Genomic DNA, 14,858 nt, shown 5'->3' on the forward strand with positions numbered 1-14,858 from the left:
TTCAAATTCAAAGATAACACAGTAAATTTTCAAACGGAAATATTTACAGCAACCAAAGATACAGCGAGGTAAAGTTAAAAAATCATCAACACTGATTTTTCGCATTATTGTATAAAATTTGATTTTTGAACACGTTTCACCAACTCTAGATAAAAATAAACTTCATATTCAGATTCAACGATCACGAAAACATAAAGAATCACCAAAATTGGTCACTCACTTTAAAGTTGATTTTCGTGGTCGGTATAACGTAATTTTAGGGGTTGCTGCCGCTCGCCTATTATTAAATAAATATTATTTAATTGAATTGAATTTCGTTTAAATGAAATTTTTGGAAGCAAAACAACTAGACAACAATTTTAACTCTCGTATAATAAGAAATTACTTTTTTTTTCAGTGTCCAAAAATTGGAGTTAAATTTTTATTTATTATTGGATTATTTACATCAGGGATTTGTACTGTGATATTTGGGTAAGTTAGTTATAAAATTTGATAATATATCCTTTAACTTTTATAAAACAAACCTAAAAATATAGTGCTCTCCAATATTGGTATGATTGATGATGGATGATTTTTGGAGAGCTATAACTTTTTTGAGAAAGATCTAAAAAGACTTATTGGGTGCATATTAACCTTCGTCTTCCCACGTCAGTAAAATTACGTGGAGTCCCATGTGGGGTCCATTTGTACCCCAGAGAAAAAATGCGTATATTTATTTTTATTATAAGAAAATGAAATAACATCTTAAATTAACACATTTTTATTACATCAAAGGGTATATCGAACAAAAAAATAATTTTCATCATGTAATTAAATTACCTGTAGAAATAAAAAGTATGTGTGTGTACTTTGTACGCACGTAAGAAGTTATACTTCTACTATATGATTTCTTAAAAATAAATATACTTTAAACAGTTTGTTTTAATTTTTTTTTAAACACCAAACTAATGTTGTGCTTACCGCTTTCAAAAAAATAAAAAAAAGTATAGGATTGCACTGTATTCGAACTCACGATCTCTCGATCTCTGTCCGAATTAGTCGAGGCATCGAAGCACAAAAAAAGGCCTTACTCTCGATTTTTGGCGCAGTAAGACGGATTTTAATGCAGTTTGGTGCGTTGGATTCGTGAGAATGTCAGGAAATTTTGTGAACTATTTTAATGAATAAGAAATCTGAAATTGCATTTGTGCATAAGAAAAATTCATTTCAAAAGTGCATTTTGAAATAGGCAATTATTATAAATTTGCAACCCGGTAAATAGTTGGGCAACATCGCGATTAATTATTTTAATTATTTTTAATTATTTTTAATCATTTATAAGTCCATATAATAATAGTCTAACATGCCAATAACCATTAATAATAAACAAAAAAAATTTCCTTATGTGGGAATCGAACCAAGTACTAACGGGTCCGTAGCTAAATACACATACCGCTAATCTACGCAGACACTTGCTAGACAACGGCGATATTAGGTATAAACAAAACAAATTGGCAAGTAAAAATTGTAAAGAAAATTACTACATACTTAAATGTATTATAAAATTAATATATTTCTAAATTTTAGAAGAAACATTCGTAAATAGGTATTATTAATATCTATTAATGTTACTAAATGAAATATAAATATTTTGACGTTTCACAATTTGATAATTCACTTTTAACTGCAGTGCCTTAAAATTTTTAAAGCACCGGTGCTTTAAAGTAGCATTTTTAACGCTCCTATGGATTGCTATAAATTGCATTTTTAACACGTTTGTAGAAAAATATATTTAAAAACACTAATATATTCTTTCCACACCTTTTCTGGACTAATAAATACATAAATTAAAACATTTAGTAACGTACTCGATACTGCCTGTGTGCGCAGATTACTAAAATTTCACCCTCAATGAAATCGCGCCTAAAGAAGTATAACTTCAAAAAGGCAGTATAACTATTAACTAACCTTTGTTGTTTCTCTTCCCACAAATTTTAACACGCAACAACCATACATTACATAACCAAACCGTCAACCGTCCACACCACAGCTGTGCTACAGCTGCCATATTGGATAATTTTTGATATGTCATTTGAACATCCAATCAGAACAAAGTTATAATGCGCATGCGCCCGGATCATAGGTTTTAACATATAAAAATTCACCCTCATATCGCACGTAAAGAAGTATAACTTCAAAAAATAAATTTTAGGACCGAAAACTAGTCTGAAGTTTCTTGGCCACGGGTGCAAATTATTTCCTTGACATGGTGTTCTGCACATAAAAAATTTTTGCACTGTACAAAATTGCCTTGATTTACGATCTTTATTTCGACTACATAAGTAGCAACGTCCACTTGAAGATCTTTCACAGGCTGTTTCCATTTGCATCTTCACCGGCGCCAACTCTAAAACGACATCTTGCATTTACTTCAACGTCTTATTCAATCGTACTCCCTCATTAATTCGCCTGATAATATTTTCTCTTACTAAAGCTTCTCCTAGATTTAGTAAAAAATTAGGACTATCGTCTTTTTCTCTAGATGAATCCGGGTACTTAATACACCATAAGATGTAAGCGTTCAAGCCAGAAATATCCAATATTTGATAAATAAATAACCGATTTGCCTTTGTTAGTAACTAGTGCAGTCACTGAAGGTTTTCACCTCCGATTTCGTTGAACCTTCATAGATTTTCATAAAAATTGGTGAGTAATTAGAGGATACCTCAAGGAACAAAGGTGACATGATGCCAACTTGCGCTTTTACCCTGAGGGTGGGTGCCACCCCTTCTCGGGGGTGAAAATTATTTTATCAAAAATAATACCATAAGTCGATAGAGGGACAAATTGTAAGCAAAATTTGTTACATAAAGTTATTAAAATAAATCAACACTTTTTGAGTTATTAAAGACCAAAGATTTTATTTTTTCGTAAAAAAATGCATGTTTTAAATCGGGTTTTCACGTATAAATCAAAAACTATAAGCTTTTACAAAAAAGTTATTATTACTGAAATTGAAGATAATAAAAAATTGAATACATTTCTCACATAAAGAACTAAACTAATGTTAGTTCAAAGTGAAGTTATTGGCAATTGAATGTGTATTTTTTTCGACGAGTACTCAAATCTAAGTATTCAAGCTTAAATAACGGGAAAACGATGCAATGTATAAAGTATTCCTGCTAAACATTTTTCAAAGTACTTCGGAATACCTATCAAATGAGCTTCAGAACAAGGTAATAGCGTTAAAACTAAGCAAGTTATAATGAAAATAAAATAACCGTTTCGAATTTTTTAGGAAAAAGTGAAAAATTGAACATACGCTATTTCCACAAAAATTAAAATTTATAGTAATCCTTACAAGAACTTCTTTATATTAGCATAAGTAATGTTTTCGATAATGTTGACGGGTTTAGAATGCATATTTTTGAAAAAAAAGATATAATTTAAAAAATCATAATTTTTAAAATTATTGTAATTCTCATATTCTTTTGATAATAACTCCAAAAATACTCAATATACGTAAAAAATTATGTATTACCAAATTTGAGGTTTTTCTGTGCCAAATATTTTACCTGTTTTACTATTTCTACAGGGTAAAAAATAAACGAGATAGAAACGTTTAAATCTTAAATTTTACTGTGGGAACCATGCAACCGCGGTCATTTAACATTTTTGTTTTAAAAAAGTAAGGGGTTTAAAATATTATGTTTAACGTGCTTAAATAGCACTTGGAATTAAATTTAAAACAGTTTTTAGGTGAACCTGATATCGTAAACACGAACGGAGTTATTAAAAAAAAACAATAACATTTTTTGTAAAAATGTATAAAAGATAAATTTTGAAAAAATTTTGGAGCATAAATTTTAACGCTATCAACATGTTCGGGGGCTCATTTGATAGATATTTTTAAGTACTTTGACAAATGTTTAATAAGTTTATGTTATAAAATGCATCAATTTCCCGTTATTTCAGTTTGAATACTTAGAGTTTTTTACTCGCCGAAAAAAATATACATTCAATTAACAACTATAACTCATTTTTAGTTAACATTAAAAGGTTTTTCTAGTAAGGAGTTTATTTCATTTTTTATTAGCTTCAATTTTGATAATAATAACTTTTTGAGTTATTGATGAAAAATTGGTGAAAAACATGCATTTTTCTCAAGAAAAATTAAAATCTTTGATCTTAAATAGCTCAAAAAGTTTTGATTTATTTTAATAACTTTATACAACAAATTTTGCTTGAAATTTGTCCCTCTATCAAATTATAGAGTTAATTTTAATAAAATAATTTTTACCCCCGAGAAGGGGTGACATCCACCCCCAGGGTAAAAGCGCAAGTTGGCACCATGTCACCTTTGTTCCTTGAGATATCCTCTAACCACTCACCAATTTTAATGCAAATCGATGGAGGTTCAACGAAATCGGAGGTAATAGCTCATATCCACCTTCAGTGACTCCACTAAACATAAAAAACCATAGTATGGTCTTTCGTAAAAGCAAACATGCTAGAATGATCAGGCTTGAACGATTTGGGTAGCAACTCGTTGGGGTACCCAATTGCTTTATTTTTCCGCAGAGTACCACATGGGATTAGTCCTTTTTTGATAGTTTTTCGGCCAGTGGTAAGCTTGAAAAAAAATTATCTGTAGTTATGCCATACCCAGAGCCAAGTAGTTCAATAAGGTCAAGGACAACTCTTTCACCTTGAATTTTTTTCGGGTGCGTTATTCTTTTTTCCAAGATAAACTTGTAAATTCATACTGCAAGCATTTTCGCTGCCTGCCATCGCCCAAATTTTGAAGCCATATTTTTTATCAGGCTTGCTTTTCATGTACACACGAAATGGGCATAGCCCTCGGAATGAAACTAGTTGTTCATCAAGGGTAAGATGAAGTCTAGGTGAATATGTCATAGTACAATTTTTCACAAACACCTCTCTAATAGGTGCGAGTTTATCATGCGCTTTACGCTCAGCTCTGGTAGAATAGTCATCGAAACGAATAAATGCTGTAAGCAATTGAAATATATTACGTGACATAGCGTATTTTTTATCGGTACACCATATCATTTTTGGGGCTCTTATTTGGATTTGTTTCATTCTATTTGTTTATTATCTAAAAAAAATACCCATAACATTACAATCCGTTTATGTCCTATTACCTATCAACAGTAAGAATAAAATAACTGAAACATATTACAAAAAAAATTCGAATCTGATGATTTGTAAGATGCAAACTTATACATAGTTATTATGAAATAAAAATATTTACCTGTTCGGCTTTATTATTTGTTTGAAGTACTATTAGTCCATTCTTTCACGGTTTTTGCTCTAAATTTTAAAGAACCGCTTGGATTGACATGAAATTTGGCATACGTATAGCTTACATGTCAAAGAAAAAAAAGTGATATTGTGCCGATGTGTGCTTTTGCCCTGGAGGTGACTTTCACCCCCTCTTGGGGGTGAAAAAATATATGTCCAAAGTAAGTCCGGAAATGGGTAAACTGACTAATTTTAAGTAACTTTTGTTCTATAGAGCTTTTTCGCCAAGTCAACACTTTTCGAGTTATTTGCGAGTGAATATGTTCATTTTTCAACAAAATAACCACATTTTTAGACGGTTTTTCGCAAATAACTCAAAAAGTAAGTATTTTGTCGAAAAACGTTCGTAGCAAAAATATAGCATATAAAAAAGTAAAAAAATGATGTACGCATTAGGTCTCTGTATCTCGTAGAACCAGAGTTATAGCCAATGAAAAATAGATTCATATTCACCAAATTTCAAATAGAATATTTCGACGTGAAATATCCAAAAAACTAAGCACTTTTTGGGGAAAACCCATTATAACTTTTTTAAAGTGTTTAAAAAAGGCTCTATCTCTGTTTTTACAAGAAGTTCCTAGCATTAAATTTAAGCAAGTTACGCTCAAAATAAAGTTGGTCCCTTTTATTTTTGCAAAAAAAAATCGGGAAGACCACCCCCTAATTAGCAACTTAAATGAAATTAATCGTTACCGCTCCACAAATTATTTTACTTATTTTGTGTTTCTATGATCTGTAAGTTTCATCGATTCAAAGTGCTTATTTTTGAAAAAAATTGGTTTCAAAGTAAAATTCTTAAAAATTTAAATTTTGAAAAATATGCTTTTTTTCAAAATAACTTAAAAATTGTTAGAGATACCAAAAATCTCGAAAAATAAAAAAAGTCAGATTTGCTTTTCTGAATATCACGTATTTTTTTGTTTTTCTGTTAGACAAAAATTGATTAAGGTTTGGTGTTTCTAAATTTGCATACATTCGTGATCAGTGACTCGTTCAACCCCTTTTAACTACAGCCCTTTCAATACTAAGGACTTTGAACCGATGAAACTTACAGATCATATAAACAATATATACACGAGTCAAGAAACTTGTGAAGTCGTAAAGATTAAGTTCATTTAAGATACTAATTAGGGGGTGATTTTCTCGATTTTTTTACCAAAACCAAAAGGGACTAACATTATTTTGAGCGTAACTTGTTTAATTTTGATGCTAGAATTTTTTTTTATAAAACAAAAATGAAGCTTTTTTAACACTTTAAATAAGTTGTAATGAGTTTTCCCCGAAATTTGCTTAATTTTTGGTTATTTCACGTTAAATTATTCCATTTGGAATTTGACGAATATGAACCTATTTTTCATTAGCTATAACTCTTCTTCTACTAGGTTTAGAGACGTGATATATACACCATTTTTTTAAATTTTTTACAGGCTATATTTTTGTTAAGAATGTTTTTTGGACAAAGTACTTACTATTTGAGTTATTTACGAAAAACCGTCTAAAAGCGTGGTTATTTTGTTGAAAAAATTAACATATTCACTGCCAAATAACTCAAAAAGTATTGACTTAGTGAAAAAACTCTATAGAACAAAAGTTACTTCAAATTAGCCAGTTTATCCATTTCCTGACTTTCTTTGGACGAATATTTTTTCACCACCAAGAGGGGGTGAAAACAACCCCCAGGGCAAAAGCACATATCAGCACAATATCACTGTTTTTCTTTGACTTGTTAGCTATGTGAATGCCAAATTTCATGTCAATCCAAGCGGTTCTTTAAAATTTAGAGGTTTTGCAATATTTTACCGTTAAAGAAAGGACTATATAATTATGAAAAAATATATTATTTTTTTAGTCCTGAGCGCTACAACGCGACAGGGCCTCGATTTTTGACCCTTTGCTTCGTTATCGAACGTATTCGCTTCGTATACTAAACAGATACGAAGCGAATACGTTCGATAACGAAGCGAAGGGTCAAAAATCGAGGCCCAGGGAAACTAAATACGTGTAACCATCGCATATCGATCGATGTTCTGTTTTTAGAGATGCGACATGCGCGTAATAATTTGCAATGCCACCAATAATACAGATGACATAGATTCTCACGCGGGGTACGAACGTACCCCAAGCGGATCATAATTTATTTGTTTTTAATTTGAAACATCATTACTGATTTTATGAATAGGATATTATTTGCAATACCCTAATGGACACAAAATAAAATTAGCCAAACGAAACAGGCGCTAATTTCAAAAATATTACAAAAAAATGTATGTCTGGGGTACAGCTGAACCCCACCCGGGAAGACAAAGGTTAATCTGTAAAATATGCAGGTTTTCAATGACAAATGATTAAAGTGGATTACTGTAATTCTCAGTCGTACTAATTTGTGATCGTCCTTTAAACAATGTTTTAATACAACTTCTTCATCTTCCTTGTGTGTACACTCTAATGACTAACCAATGTTTTAAAATAACAATATGACTCTAATATGATAGTCTTGACTTTACCAAAAGGTTTTCCCAACAAATAAGTACTTTACATATAGTCCAGGGCGCATCTGTTTTGAGATGGACGTTGAGAGGTGACTCAAATGTTTTTGCAGAAATTGCTTGAAAATAAATCAAATAATAATATTTGAGTTATCCTCCCTCTCAAAAAGGTCCGGAACCTTGCTTAAATCAAAATGTCAAAAATTGAAGGAAAAATTCGATTTTTTTCTTCGTTTTTTGATTATAACTTTAAAAGTATTCATTTCCGAGAAAAGTTGTACTGACATAAAAGTTGCGTAATTAAATTTCCTACAATATAGAATTGGTCAAATATTTCAAAATAGTCACCCTAGTTGCAAAGTAGCAAAAAAACAAGTATTTGCATTTTACGTTTTTCAACCATTTGTGCTACACTTAGGACCTTCATATTTCACCCAGAACATCCTTATGATACAGTAAAACAATACTGTAAATTTCATTAACATCGGTTCAATAGATTTTGCAAAATAAATTTTGCAATCCAGCTTTCGCAAAAAAAAATTATTTTTTCAAAATGTTACAGGACTGAAAATAAAGCAGATAGCAAGTTGAATTTTTTTTTTGCTTATAGAAGTGTACTGTATCTTTCAGTTGCAATTTTCAAAATTAAAATCGATTAATTACCACGGCGTCAGAAAATTTTTGAATTAAACAATAATTTTTGGTGCTACGCGCAGGACAGCGGTGTTCGATTCACACAAGTTGATTTCCACCAAAATTTCTTCCTATCTTTATCTAACATATTATTTTCTTACGCTATACTTTGTTGTATTTTAATATTTTAATTCCACAAAAATCAAACTAATTTTAATATTGTTTGTGAAATATTGTTTAAACAATTGCATATGTTTAAAAATAATAAACTTTTATTATTTAAGTTAAAATATATGAACAAAAAAGTTTTTGCTAATAAAAGTGTTATTTTAAAGGATAGAGTATGTGTTTTTATTTTGCAATAAACAAATTTATTTATTTATATCGAAATGTAATAAAAATTAAAATGTATTAATCATTATCAAAGGTCACTGTCCTGCGCGTAGCACCAATAATTAATGTTTATTTAAAAAAATTCCTGACGCCGTGGTGTTAATCGATTTTAATTTTGCAAAGTTGCAAATGAAACGTACTGTACACTTCTACATATAAGCAAAAAAAAATTCAACTTGCTATCTGCTTTATTTTCAGTCCTGTAACATTTTGAAAAAATGAATTTTTTTTACGAAAGCTGGATTGCAAAATTTATTTTGCAAAATCTATTAAACCGATCTTAATGAAATTTACAGCATTGTTTTACTGTATAATAAAGTTTTTCAAGGTAAAATACGAAGGTCCTAAGTGTAGCACAAATGGTTGAAAAACGTAAAATGCCGATACTTGTTTTTGTATGTTTTTTTCACAATCATTGCTATTTTGCAACAAGGGTGACTATTTTTTAAATTTTTAACCAATTCCATATTGTGGGAAATTTAATTACGCAACTTTTATGTCAGTACAACTTTTCTCGGAAATGAACACTTTTAAACTTATAATCAAAAAACCAAGAAAAAAATCGAATTTTTCCTTAATTTTTTGACATTTTGATTATTTAAACAATGTTCCGGACCTTTTTGAGAGGGAGGATAACTCAAATATTATTATTTGATTTATTTTCAAGCAATTTCTGCAAAAAAATTTGAGTCACCTCTCAACGTCCAAATGTACTAATATTTTTACAGATGGGCCCTGGTCTAATAAGTTATTGTAGCCTAGTTGTTGGACCTGTTTGTTGCTTGCTTCAAACTTGGACTAAATGTACTAAAGAAGTATTATCTGGTGGTCTAGTAAGTAAACTCCTATGTCGATCGTACAAAAACCTTAGGTCTATAAAGGCTAACCCTTTTAGGCATACGTACATGTCAAATTTTATTTAATTTATTTTATATTTTTTTATTTATATTTTTGAGAGCTGCATAAAATTTAAGTGTTTGGAAAAAGCACGCAAATGGACAAATACGATTTTCTTTTTTTTTTAGTTAGTTGGTTAATAGCACAATATCGGCAGATAAAAACCAAATATATTAGGGATGGCGGTTTTTGACAAAACACCGGTTTTCGGTTATACCGGTTTTTTTTTGCTTACGGTTTAACCTGGCGGTTATAACCGGCCAAAAAAACCGGTTTTTTCAAAAACTGGTTTTTGGTTTTTTTAATCCAATAGGTTACAATGTTACATTTACAATGCACTTTAGTTTGCGATACTCCACTCGACCCGATACTCGATATCAATATGATCAAAATTAGTACTATCGAAAGAACATCAATATCAATATAAATAAAACACAATTTTTAATAAAACTATTTTATTCTAATAATTATTATATTTATTTATTATTATATATTTATTGATTATTATTAAATATAATATACATATTGCAATAATATACAATTTAACTCAACCATTTCAACTTATAAAAAATTTCCCAGACTCTTTCAAATGGGATTTAAAAAAAATAATATCAATATAAATATTTTACTTAAAAATAAATTGGATAATGCAATTTATCTTTTATTTTTACTATCATAAAAAAAAAATTTATCATGTATTTCTTTTAACACGTTTGTATATTTTTATAATAGGTACATTTTAACTCACTTAATACTTCCTGTAGGGGTGTATCGTTTTGAAAACGTAGAGAAATTCTTGGAGATTCTTATTCGCAATCGGTAATTCGATATTCATAGTCAGAACATTATTTTTGGTAATCAGAAAAACTAATTCACCCACTTTCAATGTCAAGAGTCAAGTGTGAAAAATAGATGATGTTTGGGTCTACTTCAACCACATCACTTCTTATGTAAATATGATTATAAATACCTTTTCAACGAAATATTATAATAAAACTTAATTGTTTCTAGCTGATGTGAGTTTGTACTTTCAGTTTGCTTCTGTATTTATAAAATAAAATTTGAATTATGGTTTTGTTTGGAATAATTACTTAAGAATAATAATTATGATTGGGATCCAAAATAATACCAAACCTAATCCTAATCACCGTAAAAACCTAATAACCGGTTTTTACTTTAAAAGGAAAAACCTGTTATAACCGGGACAAAAAACAACCGGTAAAACCGGTTATTGCGAAGTAAAAAAAACGGTTTTATGTTAAAACCGGTAGGTTTTTCCCATCCCTAAAATGTATGACAACATCTAAATACCCACTACGATGTAAAAATCGAAATTGATACGAAAATAATAAAGCAGGAATCAAGGTTTAGATATCTGGGAATAGATATAACCAGTTACGAAGAAGTTAAAGAGGAAGTACTACAACAAAGTTTAAAAGCAAGTAAAGCGTCGGGATCTCTTAATGACACAATCTGGAAGAATAAACACCTAAGACAACAAGACAAGACACAAAAGCAAGAATCTATAAAGCAGCAATTAGACTTATATTGACATACACGGCGGAGACAAGACCTGACACACCCAAAACGAGACGACTCTTAGAAACAACAGAGATGAAAATACTCCGACGAATATCAGGGAAAAGTCTGTTGGATAAGGAGAGAAGCGAAAACATAAAACATCATGCGATGTAGAAGACATAAATGGATGGGTGACAAAACGGAAAGAGGAGTGGAACGAACACATTAGTAGAATGGCAGAGGATAGGATAGTACGAATTACACGAGATGTTACCAAATGGACGAAGAATTACTGACAGACCAAGAAAAAGATGGTGCGATAACTTAAACAATTTAGGAGGCTAATATTGAAGAAGAAACAGGCTTTAAAGACTACATACAAGAAGGAAGAAGAAGAAGAAGAAGAAGAAGAAGGAGAAGAACAAGAAGAAGAAGAAGAAGAAGTTAATGGCACTGGTAAAGCTAAAAGGCCAGTCATGTTTCCTTATAGTTTTATCAACCAACGCATTGTTGAAGGCATAATTTTAATTGACTTTTTAAAAAAGGTAACACTATCAATAGCCATATTATTGTGCATTATTGGACAAACTAAATCGGGAACTCAGTAAGAAATTAGCCCATATTATGCAGAACAAAAAAAGTGTTGATTCTCCAAGAACTCATACGTCATGGTTTCTCCAAGTCTCATGACAGTGGCAAAAATTTATGAGTTGCGCTTCAAATTTCTTTCCCAAGCGGCTTATTCTCCTGATTGGGCCCCCTCCAATTATTATGTGTTCCTAAATCTGAAAAGATGAATCGATTTTACAGAGCTTCCAGAATCGTATTATTATGACGGCATAAAGAAGTTGGAAAATCTCTGGAATCATTATATTGAGTTAACAAGAGTCTATATCGAATAAAATACAATAATTTTATGGAAAAACATGTTTTTCATTTCAAAGGTTACTTATGAGACCACCTAGGATATGTCACGATTTATATAACTATCATTTAGAGCAGGGGTCACCAATTAATTTCCCTGAGGGTCCGTTTCGAAAACCTATGACACTTCCGGGGTCCGGATTTATGCTGCCTGTGTCTTACTGTTCTGATTCGGTTTCTTTGTGGATTCTTCTTAAAAAATATCCCCTATAAACAAATCTTGAGGGTGCCGGGCGAAATTTTTGGGCAGAAATTGTTTAATATTTTTTTAACATATTCAAAACATCACCTTTTTGCCCGCGAAAATAGGTTTTTAGCATTTTTGGGTCATCTTAAATAAAAAAGATCTGTCATTTTATTAAAACTTAAGAGTTTTCAAGCATCGCAAATGAATATTTTCGCATTTTTCAGATTTTAAATCGCTTATAACTCGAAAACTATCAACTTTTCGGAAATATGACAAGAGACCTTTATTGTTTATAGTTACCCAAGAAAGCTAAAAATATTTTTTCCGAGCCAAAAAAGGCATTTTGAATTTGCTTAAAAAATTGTTTCACCCGGCACCCTTTTGATTTATTTAAAGCGGACATTTTTGAACAGGAATCCGCAAAGAAATCGAGTCAGAAACATTTTTCATACGAAAGTGGCCTCACACATGGACTAATATGGAGAGGAAAACTAATAATATCTGATTGTTTTTTGATTACTGTATACTTTTCCTGTAAGTTTTCCTGGTACAATAAATAAAATATAAATTGATTGTGTATTGTTTTGATGTTATTATCAGTATATTTTGAAAACAGCAGTATTGTAAATTGTTACTGAGAATATTTTAAAAATTAGGAATTTATATTTTGAATGCTAATGAAGTTTTTAGACATCTTCAATTTTGTAGAAAGGGACTGAGGAATTTAAAATAAATAATCATAGTACAAAATCTTTTTATGTTATCTTTTCTACATTAGTTTCAATGCAAGGTGTTTGTTGCAAACTTATTAAATCTGAAAATTATTTTAATTAAATGCACATCTGAAAAGTACTCCTACTTAACATATAGTAGAGAGGAAATGAATATAAATAAATGCACATGACAATTTTATATTACAGCTTACTTAATTTCAAAATTAATGTTTAGTAAGTATAACAATAAGGGGGAAAACTGTTTACAAAATTAAATTATCAGAGAGAAAAATGACATTTTTTTTATGTACAACCTGTCTGAAGTTTGGAGTGAGTTTAGTGCAACTAAGTCTCATTAGGAAGTTGAGATATTCATCTGTTAAGTGAGATCTCTACCGATTTTTAATAAAGTTCATTCTTGATAAAGCGGCTTCGCACACATAAGTTGAGCCAAACATAGTACACAATTTGATGGCCAAACATTTTCAAAATTGCTAAACACCAGGTATATTCTGAATTTATTGACGGTCCGCACAAAACTAGCACACGGTCCGGATGCGGACCGCGGTCGGCTAATTGGTGACCCCTGATTTAGAGTATCACCTGGTTTGTCCAAATATTTCATTGCCGAGCCCCTTTTAGGACATTAAAGGGTGTTTGGTATTTTTGTAATTTAAAGAATAAAATATATAAAATAAAAAATATGAAAAAAAATTTTTTTAAGGAACGCTTTTCTTAGTTACGAGTGATTAAAATTAAACATATTATAAAAAAATCAACCAAAGAGCAAAAAATAAAAAAAATTGAAAAAATCTAACACACTCGTCAAAGAAAAGCGTGGCGCGTCTTCATCGAATAAACGGTTTTCGCACCACGCTTTTCTTTGACAAATGTGTTAGATTTCTTCAATTTTTTTTATTTTTTGCTTTTTGGTTGATTTTTTTATAATATGTTTAATTTTAATCACTCGTAACTAAGAAAAGCGTTTCTTAAAAAAATTTTTTTTCATATTTTTTATTTTTTTACTTTTTAGTCTTACACTTTTCAAACATTAAAATATATCGTCATGTTTATTAACATATTATGTATAAAACATATCATGTACAAACATGAAAAGTAGTCGGAATCGGCACACAATTTGAAACTTTATTGTTTATTTATGAAACATAACGTAAACAATTAACGAAAAAGGTGAAATTATGTATTTTCATATAATTAGCTACAATATGTAAAAGTTTCAAGTTTCTTCATTGTAAAAAACAAGAGAATTTAAGCATTTTCCGTTAAAATCGTTTTTTTATTTAAACAATTAATAAACAAAAATTTTTTTATTGCCTATTCGTGTATTGTTCCCGCGAATGCATATGTCTGCAAATTTTTAGTCATTTTCATTGAAGAAAAGGCAGTCATATTAACGTCCAAAGATTTGACCCAAACGATTTACCTAAAGAAAAGGGTTTAATTAATTAATACGACAAAACGAATTCTAATGTTAATTGTAGAACAAAATGTCTCTACAGGTGGTTTTTCTAAGACTACGATAAAAACACGAATTTTTTTGAATTCGAGTTTTGGTTAAAGTTTTGTTTCGTATCGTATTGAAATTTGACACGAATAACCGCCGATTTATATATAAACAAATATATGAGCGTTCAAAATTTGAAACTTTTTGTTTATTTATGAAGCATAACGTAAACAATTAACGTAAAAAGTGAAATTATGTATAGTTCATATCATTAGCTACAATCCGTAAAAGTTTCAAGTTTATACATTGTAAAAAACAAGAGAATTTAAGCATTT

General features: G+C 30.1%; 1 protein-coding gene across 2 annotated transcripts in view; it reads left to right on the forward strand.

Annotated features, from left to right (window-relative positions):
• LOC114327095 (MFS-type transporter SLC18B1) overlaps positions 1 to 14,858 on the forward strand; it is a 258,980-nt gene that overhangs the window by 168,991 nt on the left and 75,131 nt on the right. For both annotated transcript variants that reach the window (XM_050648179.1, XM_028275599.2), the window contains exon 3: positions 398 to 471. In XM_050648179.1, the coding sequence (XP_050504136.1) occupies positions 398 to 471 (74 nt within the window). The remainder of the gene's footprint in view (positions 1 to 397; positions 472 to 14,858) is intronic.

This window comes from Diabrotica virgifera, chromosome 4 (assembly GCF_917563875.1).
Source record: "Diabrotica virgifera virgifera chromosome 4, PGI_DIABVI_V3a".
NCBI classification, from domain to species: domain Eukaryota; kingdom Metazoa; phylum Arthropoda; class Insecta; order Coleoptera; family Chrysomelidae; genus Diabrotica; species Diabrotica virgifera.